The 15,878-nt window shown below is 38.8% G+C and overlaps 1 protein-coding gene across 1 annotated transcript in view; it reads right to left on the reverse strand.

The window, feature by feature from the left end:
* Positions 1-15,211, reverse strand: part of LOC107092538 (cytohesin-3) — a 46,036-nt gene extending 30,825 nt beyond the window's left edge. The window contains exon 1 of the mRNA XM_015387068.1: positions 14,846-15,211. Coding sequence (XP_015242554.1) covers positions 14,846-14,864 — 19 coding nt within the window. The 5' untranslated portion in view covers positions 14,865-15,211. The remainder of the gene's footprint in view (positions 1-14,845) is intronic.
* Positions 15,212-15,878: the final 667 nt, after the last annotated feature.

Genomic DNA, 15,878 nt, shown 5'->3' on the forward strand with positions numbered 1-15,878 from the left:
TCCATCCATCCATCCATCCATCCATCCATCCATCCATCCATCCATCCATCCATCCATCCATCCATCCATCCATCATTACTGGGAAAGGATGGTGCAGTTTGTTGAGACTGGTTCGAGCCTAAACTATGAAAAATGTTCCAACACAGGTTTTTTTTTTTTTTTTTTTTTTTTTATGAAACGCAGAAATTCCCTAGCTGAGAAGAAGGAATAGTTTATTTCATATTTCATAGACAGGAGGAAGAAGGAAAAGGAGAAAGGAGAGGAAAGAAAAACATAACTGGTTCACAAATCTAAGCCAGGATTTTTATGAGACAAAATATGTGGGTGGATCAGATCACTATGTCTCAAGTTCAGGAATTTTCCAGATACTGCATGTCTTGAAATACTTTGGTTAACCTCTTTATTTCATTCTAAGAAAGGTATCAGGTCGCATGACAACAATTAAAATTTAGCAGATTGGTGAGAAAGCAACATCTTATCATGTTCATATATATATATATATACGCCCCTCCACATGTCGTCCATGTAGTCTGAGTTTCACCATACACCTAATAGAATACTACATGACAGCTCCGTTAGGATAAACACGGTGGATGAGTGATAGCTCTCACTGCCAAGGGTTTGGAATTATAAAAATGTATATTCTATGATAAATACCATAAATATCACTACAACCAGCATATTTTGAAAAACTCCTGGAAAGACACTACTGTCTTTCTAGCACAGTAAAGACTTTAAAAATGTTTAAACCTGTTTTCTACTTCTATATATTATTTGGAGTCAGCCAAAATATAAGGTACAGGGTGGAAAGTCACACAAAGGATAAAAGCTGATCATTTCTCTCATTTCCATGAAGAACGTACGTGCATAACTGAGTCTTAACACGCTAGAAAAAAAGTAAACTATGCTGCTTCTCAAACTGTAATAGCAAGAACTATAGAAACCTAACTAGTGATTAAATTTATAAAAAAATACATTTAATTAACTTCTACATGGGGCAGCTTTTTGTAAAATGAACACTCAGAAAACAGAAAAAGATATAACCCATAGTGTTCTGCATGTTTAGAATATGAATAAAATCTGCATTTGTAATTTCATTTAAAAGAAGAAAAAAAAAAACTACAGGTCTAAACAGATTCCTACCAGAGAGGGAGAAGAGGAACCTAATGTCCCAGAGACATGTAAATGATGACAGAGCAGACAGGATGGAGCTGGCTGGAATACAAAAGTGCAAACATTCACTTCCTCTTCAAATGCAGTAGGGGGGAAAGGATATTGAAATATTTGTCTAAAATCTACTGTCCCCATCTAAACAAAAGTACAGCACATTTATTCCCTTCTTCTGTTGAAACTAGGCATGTGCACTGCCTCCAGAGAGCTTGCAGGCATGACAACAACTGCATCTCCAAGGATTTCACCGCTGATGTTTTCAGCACCTCTTACAGATTCTGCCCTAATTAGTATGTTGGATAGAAGATCAAGAGATCAGTGAAGAAACAGTTGCATCATATAAAACAACTGCAAAGGTTTTAAATATCTTTAGCACTCAAGTCAGTTATGGTGATGTAAAGCTAACATGGCAGAGGTCAACAAGGTGATTAAATGCATGTGTGAAGAAACCTGTGTCCAGAAGCTACAGTAAATCACTCTGACTCTCAGCAGCACTGTGCTGGTGCCTGTGCATGAATGTGTGAGTGGGGGGATGTTTTAGCTGTCATGACCCACTGCAATCCACAGATTATCAGTCATATCAAATCCTTGTCTCTCTGAGCTGATGTATGCATTGTATATTCTGCGACTGCGAGGATCGCAGCATATAGATTCACAGAAAAATGTATGCATCCAAAAGAACAAGGGGAGGGTAAGAGTTCCTCAAGAGGGGTCATAAGTTTAGCTGCAGCTGTCTTGCTGAAAACAAGTGTTTATCAGTACTCTTTTGGATTCTCAAGCCCCTCACATCTAAGGCCAATAATTCAATATTTTACAATCCTTACAGCAATACCCATGGTCGTTTTTGTTTATTATATTGGCATAGAGTTGGGGATAAGCAAAATGATGACCCAATATGTAATAAATTATCTGAAAAAAGGAAAACTTAAGACTTTGAAAACTTTATTGTCATTTGGTATACACAGAGTGTATACAAATCAAATTTCTTTAACCACACATTTTTCTGAGCATGTAAAGCAATCTCAACAGGAGCAGAGTTCCTGGTAAAGAAGAGTAGAAAACAAACTCCCTCCAGAATAAATGTAGGTTTCAATTGATAATCACATTTACAAAACATCCACATAAATCCATAAAAAATTTTGGAAAATAAATTTAGAAAAGAGATGTATCACAAAACTGCCAAACATTTTAGGATCTCAAACAATTCTCACAAACTTAATACAACAGGGGCCTCTTTCTAACATTTAACCTAAGCTTGTTTTGGGTTAATAACAGTGTTTAACGCCATTAAAATGTTCATTTGTGTTCATAGATGTGATGATTTATTTCCCATAACCACTCATGACACACAGTTGAAAAAAGTTTTCAAAGCCTTGTTTTAATCTTTATAGAATGCTAAAAAAGAAGAGCTATTGGATTAAACGTTTCTATACAGTCAACACAATAATTGAAAAACATTACAAAAAAAGTATTTGGTGAACAAGGCTGGAAAAAACTCAGGATGAGTCTTTAAAATCACTTTTAGTTACCTCGAACTGAGTGCCTTGGTCAGATGACACTAAGATTAAGGTTTCCAATAATAAACTCCCATAGTAGCTTAAAGGAAAAATGTGGAAAAGAGCATCCTGCTAATAGGTAAGGTGGATTCTGCATGATGTGGGCCTGGTTCTCTTTAAAGAGCCATGGAAAGCACATAGCTTGTTTTTTTTTTTTATAAAACACCAGGGCGTTTTAAAAACAAATCTGGTGGATTTTTCACGTAAACGGAAAATAATTTATCTGGCTTTAAAACATATTGATGTCAAAATAGAAACAACTCAAGTGACCAATAATCAAAAGGTTCTCTTTGACTATCTTAGTCTCAAGACTTAAGTCCTTCTGACCACTGTTGGAGGTCAGAGGGCCTGGTGTCGCCTGTGTACGGCAGCCTTCACTTCTGTCAGTAAGCCCCAAGGCAGGGGTGGCTACAATGTAGTTTGCCACATTCAGTGTGTGCGTGAATGGGCGAATGACTGAATATATTGTAAAGCTCTTTGGTCAGGTCCTCTTTCTTGAAAAAGCGCTATATAAGTACAGGACATTTAGCAAGTATGATCCAAATACTTCTTTTTTCCTGTCTTCCAACCCTTCACCTATTGCGGAGTCAACAGCAAGAACATTATCCAGGGCAGGAAAGGAGCTTCGAATTGCTGTGCTGAATCGGGACAGCCTTCAGCTTTACAGACATCATGACCCAGTGGACACACAAGAATGACGCTGGTTAAATTGGGACTACAGTCTTCAGGGACAGAATTAGAACAAAAAACAAAAGCTACACAAGTGTTGTTAATGGCTAAAGCTCTTTATAAAACCCAAAATACTGTAAATAATGTAAAAACCTACAAAGGAGTACAGTAAAGAAATATTTTTTTTTTAACTCAATGAGGTGGGCTATGCCTATACACCCTGTCACATAAAGAACTGTGAACAACCATATAGGTCTTAGCAGCAGCTAAGAGAGTCAGAAGCTCCCTATGCTAATTTAATTAGTTAGCACTATTTGGATAGCACTTATTATAGCGATTGCTGACACACTCAATGCTTGGCTTAAGTGTCCTTAAGGATCAAGCTGAGCTAAAGTAGAGACAGGACCTAGGTTATATAAAAACAAACAATCCCCTTTCTTTGTGTCCCCAACTTGTGAAATGGTATAGGAATAGAATGATTGTTTTCTTATTTACAAAAGGTGGCTGGAAAACTCTATACATCAAAAACATTACCCGGTAAATCATATTAGTATGCATCTGTATGATATTAGGTAAAATTCCCTACATGAGCACCAATCCCTGACTTATAATCAACCGTCTGCCATGTCCCCACTTGCTCTCTGACATTTGTTTTAACTAATCCTCTCAGAAAGACAAAATTAATACATGATAACACACACCATGCATATATGCTTAGTTTTGCATTAAAGCTTATGTAAATATTAAGGAGTGAAAAATGGGACATGCATAGCCTTGATGAGCCTTGTGCCACTAACCTACTTTAAGAATCTGACTGCAGCTGTCGGTTGCACTTTTAAACTGTTCTACTGCTGCACTTCTTCATCTCCATCCACTAGGCATATATAAACGTCTAATGGTACAACTGCAAAACTGCAAAGACAAAAAGACAGAATACACGCTGACTGGTGGTACTCCTCCTCAGTTAGAAACAGAATTCCTGTATCTCTCAGTAGCACTGAGACCACAAGGCTGAAACAATATCCAACCTTTTCACTGCACCAATGCAATTACACCCACTATGAAAGCAATAAGAGTTTAAGATCTTACAACAAACAAGCCATGAGAGGCAGGATATTAAATCTGGACCATTGCACAGACTGGGGGAGTTCTGTTATAGTTTACAGTTACATTAACCGTGTTAGTAAATCACTGAGTGTTACTAATGTCCTCTAGAAAGCTAGACCAGCTGATGTGTCTACCAGGCTTTAGAAGTGGGAGGGCATGTGGGATGTGACAGACTAGAAGCCGGCCTCCTACTACTCCTGAAAGAAAGCGCACAGTAGGCAACATATTGAACCGTTTCAGTTGGACTTTTGGACAGAATCGGACTTGTTTGCTGGTTCCCATAAACACTAATGGAGTCGTATGCAGCTTGTGATAATGGCAAAGTTTTCTGTGTAGCTGCTGATGGCTACTCAATTTAGACATCCAACATCTTGTGTTGTTTTTTTTTGTTTGTTTTTTTTTTATATTTCTACATGGTCTAACATGTACACTTATCGGCCACTTTATTAGGTACACCTGTCCAACTGCTCGTTAACACTTAATTTCTAAGCAGCCAATCACATGGCGGCAACTCAGTGCATTTAGGCATGTAGACATGGTCAAGACAATCTCCTGCAGTTCAAACCGAGCATCAGTATGGGGAAGAAAGGTGATTTGAGTGACTTTGAACGTGGCATGATTGTTTGTGCCAGAAGGGCTGGTCTGAGTATTTCAGAAACTGCTGATCTACTGGGATTTTCACGCACAACCATCTCTAGGGTTTACAGAGAATGGTCCAAAAAAGAAAAGACATCCAGTGAGCGGCAGTTCTGTGGGCGGAAATGCCTTGTTGATGCCAGTGGTCAGAGGAGAATGGCCAGACTGGTTCGAGCTGATAGAAGGGCAACAGTGACTCAAATAACCACCCGTTACAACCAAGGTGGGCAGAAGAGCATCTCTGAACGCACAGTACGTCGAACTTTGAGGCAGATGGGCTACAGCAGCAGAAGACCACACCGGGTGCCACTCCTTTCAGCTAAGAACAGGAAACTGAGGCTACAATTTGCACAAGCTCATCGAAATTGGACAATAGAAGATTGGAAAAACATTGCCTAGTCTGATGAGTCTCGATTTCTGCTGCGACATTTGGATGGTAGGGTCAGAATTTGGCGTCTACAACATGAAAGCATGGATCCATCCTGCCTTGTATCAACGGTTCAGGCTGGTGGTTGTGGTGTCATGGTGTGGGGAATATTTTCTTGCCACTCTTTGGGCCCCTTGGTACCAATTGAGCATCGTTGCAACGCCACAGCCTACCTGAGTATTGTTGCTGACCATGTCCATCCCTTTATGACCACAATGTACCCAACTTCTGATGGCCTCTAAATAAAGCTGGAATCATCTCAGACTGGTTTCTTGAACATGACAATGAGTTCACTGTACTCAAATGGCCTCCACAGTCACCAGATCTCAATCCAATAGAGCATCTTTGGGATGTGGTGGAACGGGAGATTCGCATCATGGATGTGCAGCCGACAAATCTGCGGCAACTGTGTGATGCCATCATGTCAATATGGACCAAACTCCCTGAGGAATGCTTCCAGCACCTTGCTCAATCTATGCCACAAAGAATTGAGGCAGTTCTGAAGGCAAAAGGGGGTCCAACCCGTTACTAGCATGGGGTACCTAATAAAGTGGCTGGTGAGTGTATGTGATAAAACCAACATAGACAACAAACCATAGAAGTGCAAAGTACAAGAAAATCTTTACTTTTACAACTATAAATCTTATAATCATGTGCTCATTGCATCCACTCCTATTAAAATTATCTCTAAATAATCAACTGGCAGCGAAAACGCCTCGAACACCCTGGATAGTCATAATATCAGATCACCCAAAGTGGTTACTTTCCTACCTAATTGTAGCTGTTCGTTTTCATCATAAATGAAAGTTAGTCATTCACATACTACCATTCAGCATTTATGAAGACATGTTTAAATGCGATTTATATAACCAGAATATCTCATTGAACAGTTTTTTTGTTTGTTTTTTTTCCTTTGGTAATTGACATGGCTCTAGCAGTGGCCATATGTGAATTTCCACAAGTGGGAACTGGAATGCCATTGCCTCAGTTTCCATAACTAAACCCCCAGCCGTTTTTGGTGTTATCACCCCATTCAATGGCCGTTATTACATGTTATCAGTCCCATAGAATGGCTTCAGATTATCCCTTCTACCTACCAGTAGGCTCAATAAGTTGTTATCACTGAATTAATCCTAATCCTAACCCGACTGTAATTCTTTTTATGTGTAATCTGAACATAATTTTAGTACTTCTTCATCTTTTGAAAAAAAAAGTTGATTGTATATAGAACAATCCCCTCCCAAAAAAATCTCATATTCTGTCAACTGAGGTGTTCTTAAAGACCACATTAAATCCGTGTGAATAAAACATGTGGTATTGACTCGAGGTAAAGCTTTAAAACACATCTTTTAAGAAAGTATGCTGTAAATTAAGTAGAAGAAAAGTATAAAGTATGTAAATAGAAAGTAACCCTTAAGGTTTTAGATGTGGCTGAAGTGGCTACCTTCAATGATAACCTGCATATTATCAGCCATTAGAAGCCTACTAGAAGGTAGAGGATGCACAGTTGGAAGCCTTCCTATAGGACTCATAACAGCTACCGGTAATAATGGCCATTTATTGGGATGATAACATCCAAAATGGGTGGAATTCCAAATTCCATGTTCCGAAGGAAACCGAATGCAAAATAAAACATAGAAATGGCAGAGTAATTCTTGGATGCTTTCTTTTTGCAGGAACAGGTATGATCATCTCAAGAAATGAGAAGAAAGATGCAGGTAAATCCAAGGCAATTCTCACTAAGTAGCCTAAGAGGCCACAGGTCTGCTACTCTAGTGTTCAACTTACTTAATTGCAGTTCTCAAATGTATCCCTGTCACATCAACAAAGGCACAGCCCTTTAACTGTATGAATAGATGAAAATATTAGTCAATTTATCATTAGGTTTAATTATGTTGCCTCCGGTATCTAAGACTTCCTTAATCCAGTCATCAATGAAGGTCGTGGTGTACTATTTACATACTGATGTGTCACATGTGCAGTATGGCAGGTCTTGCATCCAGAAATACTCTCTGAGGGATCCACCTTTTTCCTGTAGGTTAAACAATCTTTGTGCTCTTATGTAACTGTTCCAGAACTCCTTTTCCTGCCAGCTCTGCTCTGCTTCTCTCTCTTTTTTCAACAAACCTGAACTATCCTCGCTTACACATCGCAACGCACCCTTTAATGGAGGCCATTACCCCAGAAGTCCACAAGGGTCCATCAAATACAGCAGGGTGCTACTTGTCTAAATTTTATTTCTGCATAACTTTCAGAAGTTTTGGCAAGCACTGCCTACTCTTTCTAAGAGGGAGAAAATTTACCCAGTTTCCATCCTGTCTATGAGCCCCTCGATAGCCTTAAAGTTACAAAGAATCTAGTGTGAGTCTGTGTTAAGCTGTGGATCTTTACTTCTCAGCCCTGACTGGAAGAGAGGAAACTGAAACTTTCTTTAGAGTCTTTCGCTGTTATCTAATTCCTTCATTTTCTTAATATAAATAATAAGCTTAGCCATCAGTCATTTATTATAAGCGACCAAAGATATTTACCAAGTAAAAGCAAGGTCCAAAATGTACAGCCACTTGATGTTTACCTGAAATATATAAATGGAAGCAAAAAAGACACAGACATTTGATTTCTATATGGGTCAGTGTGTGTAGTCTGCAGAGTGCCATTTAAGCCATCCAGACAACGTCATGGGTTATTATCACATGCGATCAGATATCTTTTTTAAAAGTGAGGCTCAACAATGGGGCCTTTGTGTTAATGGGAGATAACGCACACACATGCACAGAGCTCCCAACCCAAGCAAGACATCTTTAACATCTCACTGAAACATGAAGGCAGTGACCGAGCTGTGGTGAGTGGGATTGCCTGTGTACAGCTACCAGCCTGAGAGATGAGCAAGAGTAAACAACTGTCAAAACAGGAGGAGAAAAACTGTTTAACAGAGATGAGTCACATTGCCAGGAGTGCAAAATGCAACCATCTTTCAGGAATCTCTAAAACAGATGTTGGTTTCACAATGCACAGGTCAATGAAAGATTTTTGGCCAGGACAGGCAGAAGAATAGCAGACTTGGAAAAAGGAAGAACCAAAATAATACCAACATAGTTTTGTGCTGTAATATAAAACTACCCACTGGGACAAAGGAGATTCAGGACTAAAAACTAATTTTTACATGAACCCTGCGCCGTTAATAATGTCATCGGCTCATACGGCCCTAACAGCAGAGAGTAAGCTTAAAAAATAATAGTAATTCCCTCTATGCTAAACAAGTTATGCTAAAACTTTAAGAATCACAATGAAATAATTCAGACACATTGACCTATGTATAATGAGCGTAACAGCCGCAGAATTTTCTTTTTTAAAAACACATTTACCTCCTTACTTGTAGACATGCTCTGAAAACCTGAAACCTGTGCTATGCTCATAAAAAAAAAAAAAAAAAAAATCCTGATCGGAAGTTCTATTATATTTAATCTTTAAAAAATGGGCACAGCATTTCACAGTGGCAAAGCCTAGGGAAAAAGTATGGTCAAATACATACATACATACATACATACATAGACACCCACATAGATACATACAGATGCCTTCTTCTACTTCAATACAAAAAAAAAATATCACTCCAAGGACAAGTATCAAATAATTTCTTCTTGCACTATATCAACATGTAGGGATTTGCATACTAAAAGCATGCACAATGTTACTTTTTGTCACTATAATGCTGTCTAAAGAGAGGAGACAAATACCAAAGCTTTAGGTTGAAAAGTCAAATGTTTGAACAACATTCAGAGCTCAGCCTAGGTGTTTAATTGAAAAAGCCTTTACCTGCAGCAAATCGTAGTAAGGGAAAGAGCCTGAAAATGTGTTTCAGTCAGGGCCCCTCGTGTTTTGTGCATGACTTTAAAGAAACCCTCATCTGAGCTACATGCTCCACTGCTGCTCCCTGATATCCTGCAGGGCTCTCATGTTTTTCCACCGGCAGCACACAGACTCTTTCTGTCTTCAGCCGCCCTCTATCAGCTTCCTCAAAGTTTCAGATCTCTAAAACTCTTTGAAACAGATAAACCAGCTTAAACCCTCCTAAAGAGTTCCAAAGTAGACAAAACAATTAAACAGGTTAGAGAGTAATATTTATCATTTTTTGTTTCTTTTAAAGTTTCACCGAATCCCTCTCTTTATAAATTGAAAAAAGCAAGAAGTGCTGGCTCAGTCCTCCAGCCTGCAATGAATAACTAAAGTCTTAATGCCAAGCTCACAGCAGTCGGCTTTTGCCCAAAATATACCATTAAGCCCCACAAACCACACTGAAACACACTTAAAGCTCTAAACTGTAGATGGTGGGTTTCACAGGGTGTAAAACAGAGTGGTCTAGAGCCAGAAGCAGTAAGAGAATAGGAGTTTAGCATAATAATCCACAGCTCAACCGGTAATTTAAGTGGACACCAGAGCAGCAGGGATAGGTATTTGTATTGCTCATCAATAAGCTAAATGCATTGCAAGATGCTAAATTTTGTCTGCTCTGTTCTGAATGGCAGAACAAAACTTTGTAGACTTTTATTTTTGGAGTTTTGAAGGACAACTTCATTCATAAAGCAGCCATTATGATGGTAAAGTTCCAGTTGTCAAACTAAATACTTAAGGGATTATATCAATAAACTTTAATCAATTTTAAAGCTATCAAAAATCCTTCAATTATCCCTATTTCGTACCCATGTATTGCCATTTCAATCCATTTTAATTTCTATTAACAGGTACTTTCATTTTTGCATCAGTGATGTCAGAGGTGATACAATATGTGTAAGAAGGAAATCAAGCTGTTATTTTTTTACTCCCGAGCAAAAACAAGTTCCCAGTTCATCAGGCTCCAAGATAGAGTGATTTCTATAGCAGATAACCTGCTGGTTGGATAGATTATAACCAAGTTGCTTTTATTTCCAATTCAAAAATTAACTTAAAAGAGCTTTATAAGAATGGCACTAGAAATTGTCTAGAAAATCCTTGGATTGCTCACTATTATAGCTGTTAACAACTGTAACAAGTGAAAAGACATGTATAAAATGATCAAAACTTAAAAGGTTCAACCCGGCCAAAGCTGATATAATGGCTGGCAAAAAAAAGGGAAAATATTTTTTTGGTATCGTTGGAACATTACAAAAGAAAACTTGCAAACCTTTAAGACTATCCTAGGGAGAATTGCACAGATGAAGGTGGAAACCAAATTATAAACCTTCTCACCACTGGACGAGCTAGTCTACTTTCTCTTCAAGGTAAAGTAGATTATTTTTCCAGATATATAGGTAAGAAAATTATTTTTCGAATAACTGCTAAATACCATCCTTTCTGCTCTTCCACTACTAACGTTATCAGGTGGCAGAATCTCCCAAATACATTCCGATTTTATTTATTTCTTCTGAAGCCTTCCTCTTATTGTCATAAAGTTCGAAAACTGTTTGCTTCTTGCAACTTTCGACCATTTTGAAAATATATAGTGAGAGCAGAGCACCTACAATGAACGGTTGAAACTGAAGCTCACAGCATATTTAAAGACAAGCTGTGCACATGAGCATCAAGAGGATTTAACAATTGGCAATTAGGAGAATCAATAAAGAACAAAGAGCCAAAAGAAGATTTTCCACTATACTTTTAACATAGAAGAAAGACTCAACAAACAAAAACAAACATAAAAGCTAAAAAGAACAGGAATGCCATTAGTTTTTTGAACTTCTTCAAAGTCTCTTGGACTGAATAGTTAAACCGATAAAGCTTGATTTCAGACCATTCTAGATATTTGGAACAACCTAAGACGTGTCAGTTCTCTTACTTGCTTGGCTAAAAGAACATGATATTTGTTTCACAAATCCTTTTCAAACTGTTTATTTCAGGCTTAGGTGGAAACCATAGAGGGAGAAATTGAAAAAAGAAACAAATCCCTGTTGAAAGTCTGACCTGGTTTGAAGGGTTGACATGGAAGGTCACTGCTGTTCACTGAGTTAATTATGACAGAGCAGAGGGATTTCTACTGACAGAAACCCTGTAGAATTGGTACAGTAAGAACCGTCTGTCATTTGCGTTTTACTGCCTTTTGCTGGCATTGCTGCTTACTTCATGGGCAATTTTCCATCTCGATTCAGGCTCTTCATCCTGCCACCTCCTTCTCACCGAAAAGATATAGCACCATCCCCGTTACAACTACATATACAACTACAAATCACCCTGTGTGGCACACGTGTGCCCCCATCTTCACCCTCCTCTATCTCTGTTTTCCCAAAGACAGTAGGTGCCTCATTAGGTCTGTCCCTATTTAGCCGTCCATCACTCTCAAACTATAGCCTGAAGAACTGTGAGCAATGTTAAGAGTGATGACAGACTCATACTGAACCTTGTCAAACTGGCCGCCACCTACCTTCAGCATCAGCCAGTAAGGGCTTAATGCTTTAATCGTCCCCAGCATGACTCCCCATTCTGTGCTTTCCCTCCCTGCAGCTCCATATTCTGCTACTGTCTGTAGTGTGGGCGTGCTTGATTTGAGCTTGTTCATATCATAAGACCAAAATTAAAGAACATGCAGACAAAATAAAATAAAAACTGGAGCTCTGCAGCATTTTTTGGCAGCATTAGGTTCATTTTTATATTCAACATCACACTTTGGCATTTCTGGTCAGCATCCATGAATTCATATATCTGTCTTGAGAGAAAACAGAAAAAATACTATGCATGTGTTTCATCCTGCTATTACAACTAACTCTGTATAAATGTGTTTACATGCTCAAGGCTGTTGACAGTTCTTGTGGATCATCAAAGCAACATTTGTTTCTCTGAGGGGGTGCCACGTCAATGAGCACCCCCACTTAAAGCCAGGCAGGCTGAACACAACACAATCTAAGTGTTATGTCCAGGTGCAACATATGCATGACTCCTGCAATTAGTCATATCCTGCAACTTTAATAAGAGGGAAAATGTGGGGCAAAGCAGCCTCTTATGAATGAGGATGAGTTCACTGGTGTAAGGATGCCTCGTCTGCAGATTATGAGTGTGTGATGATAACCTAGCTTAAAAAAGTTTGCTAAATTGGGAATAGGACCAGTTTGGGATACATCTACCCTGGAATAAGATGGGCACACTTTTGGCAAAGTTGCATGTTACTGTTAGAAGTGCAACTTTTTCATGAAGAAGTTTGAACTATTGAGTTGGTAAACGCTTCAGGTTTTCTTCCATGAACGTCCTTTGTTTAGATTTATGCCCCTTCGAACAGAATCTAACCAGCTTTCCTATTACTGCTGAAGTAAAACAGATCCACATTATAACCCTGCCATCAATGATGTTTCACCGTAGGAATGGTTTTGTTTATAGTGAGGTTTCTACCCGACATGGCCATAAGTAAACTTCCAACGGGACGTTGGCTTTCTCTTCAATAAATACTCATCTCTGCAAGTTGCAATGGGCCTCTTTGCATCTCTGATGCATGCCCTCCTTACAAGGCCTGTGGTTTCCGTAACATTAGAGTAGGATTGTTAGGTCTGTGCCAAACCCCCTCGCCTAGAGGACCTGAAAATCCTCTGGCCTGACACCATTTACAACCATTAACTACTTGCCTGATACAATCAAGACGGCATGGAAACCAATTTTCATGCAAAGGAGAGATAGACGCTTTGGACATGTGATGAGAAGAGAGCAGGACAATATCACTCTCAACACCCGAAGGACAGCACAAGAGCAAAAGACCAAGATGGATTTGCTCCGCATATCCATCTGGAAACCTTCCGCTGAAGTAATTTTGGGAAGGGGCGAAAATACTGGTTAGCTGATTGGCCTTTGTTAGTGATAGACGGGCCAAATAAACCAATCAGATCAACGAAGCATAGGACGTACTAACAGGGCGACGACGAAAACACAACCACAAGCCAAGCACAAGCCAATTGATAGATCGAACTCTTGCCGAAACCAGTCGGGAGAAGAGCAAAAACATATTTTCCTCTGAGAAAAGCCTCCAGAGCAGTGTTTTGCTCTTCTTTCAGTGAAGAAATACTCTCTAATTCCGATAAAACTTGCTCGATAGCCACGCTAACGCTAGTTTCATCAGCTGAAGCCACCATGTTCTTTAGACTGAACTGTCGCGCTTCTCGTTGCGTCACACCTCAACCCGCCTCAAAGCCAACGCTGATTGGACGTTCATTTGGTGAACTGCTCCAAATTTTCTTTAACGGAAAGTAGCCAGACTGATCTGCGAGTGACACCTTGAAAGCTCGCGAGATCAGGATGGTCTCACGAGGCTACTAAATAGCTGCCACATTATCAGATTTCTATTTAAAAAAAAAATTTTGACACCTATCTATCACTGGTGTTCCACTTTGCATTATGCCCCGCATAAAGCTGGTAGGGGACATTATATCCAATTGAAACCAAATAATGTTTGTGATTTAAAAATAATAATAATAAAAAAGAATTAGAAAAGTACACAGGGTCTGAATACTTTAGCTTGGCCAGACTTTTAAAAATACTAATAAAAGGTTTTTTATTAAATATTTAAGTCCTGAACTCATATGCCCTGTGCAAAATCAGGTTATGGGGAATTTGTACATACTAAACTGGCCATGACTGTAGGTTATTTAGAGTTACAGCACAAATATTTATGGGTCTAGTTTCATTGCATACTGTTTAGTCAGAGGACTGAGGCTTGCACAGCTGCATTTAGTTTAAAAGTGTGCTACTCTTCCAAACACTGAACTGCATATAGTCTGACATTTTCCAAAGACCTATTTTGGATGCCTTGCCTTGATTATCTGTGAGCTTTTTTCAGACAAAAATCTGGGAATGGATCCCTGTCCCAAAGGTATATGCTGCAGTGACCTTATGAAGACCTGTTGGACCTGTTGCCAAAGTCAAATGAGCAGCACAGCTGGCAAAAGGTAAAAAGAAACAAGTCCATTCACTTCAGCACTGGGAGTCTTCAGTAATGACATTGATGCTTTGTCAATCATCCATACTTATCCATTCACACTAAATGGCTTTGCTGAGTCTTTATCATCACCTGTCAAGTCTAGTTTAACCTTTATACCTCACTTAAACCCATCTCGGAGAGAAACTGTTTTAGTGAACTTGAAATTATCACAGCATGATCATATTTCAGGGATTTCCATTTAAGATGACATCTTGGAAAAACATACTATTTGTGTTGTGATGTATGCAATATTTAAGATCAAATATAATAACAATGCTTTGAATAATACAGTAATAATAGTTAAAATAATAAAAAATTCAGTAGTAAAGAACTGCAATGAATAACTGGCTTCACCTTGATTATCTTCGTCCATGTCTGCAGCAGGATAAACTAAATCGTTCAAAGAAACTTCCAATGCGTTTGGATTACACCCAACGTCCTATTTTCCTGGATGCATTTGGCGTTTCTATAGTCTAACAGGCAGGAGCGTCTCCCCTCAGGAAACAAATGTGGCCATTTACTACAAACACACAGTCCCTGGTCCCGTCCTCAGGGCCCCGCTGTGTCCGTCCGGCTCTGAGGGAAGGCTCTCTGCAGCGGTGGTAGGTTGTCTTTAGGCTCTCAGTGCGCGCTGGTTATCCTCTAAATACGCCTTCGCTCCACTTGTACGGAGAGAGCGGCCGATGCAGCAAAGCTGTCCGCGCTCTGAACGGAAACAAAGCCCAGCTTTAATTCAGCTGCCGCTGGAATAAAAGCAGAGGGATTCACTGCACAGATTCCTAAACGAGAGGCTTTTACTTTGAAGTTTCCTGCAGGAAACCAATTACAGATGATTCTTGTTTTTATCCAATCCCAGCGCACAGCTCCAAGCGCGCGTCATTATTGATCAACCGTCACGTGACTCAAAGCCTCATTCCCCATTAAATCCTATAAACTCGTTATATCTTAGGGAAATTTTATAATTTGGATTTTCAAAATTTCTAAATTAAATATAAACTGAAATTAAATATTGCAAAAAAAAAAAAACTACATTTACTTTATTACTACATTTGTATTGTAACAGACCATCATAAAAAGTAGTATTAATGGCTTTAATTTTTTTTTTTTTTAGTCCAACTGTTTTTATTGTTCTTTCTTGTTTTTTTTTCTTGTTTGTCTTTTTTTCCTACTTGCTTTAATTCTGGTTTATTTTCCTATATTTTAATCATGTAAAGCACTTTGCGTTGTCTTTGTACTGAATTGTGCTATACAAATAAATTTGCCCTGCCTTGCCTTTAATTTAAATAGGAATTTTAATGTAATTAATAATGATCAAGTCAAAACTTTTGTCTTCATCAAAGCCACTATCTGACATACATGGACATACAGTCATGTTCTGTTACCTTCA

Source organism: Cyprinodon variegatus, unplaced genomic scaffold (genome assembly GCF_000732505.1).
Source record: "Cyprinodon variegatus isolate N-32 unplaced genomic scaffold, C_variegatus-1.0 Scaffold384, whole genome shotgun sequence".
Classification (NCBI taxonomy): domain Eukaryota; kingdom Metazoa; phylum Chordata; class Actinopteri; order Cyprinodontiformes; family Cyprinodontidae; genus Cyprinodon; species Cyprinodon variegatus.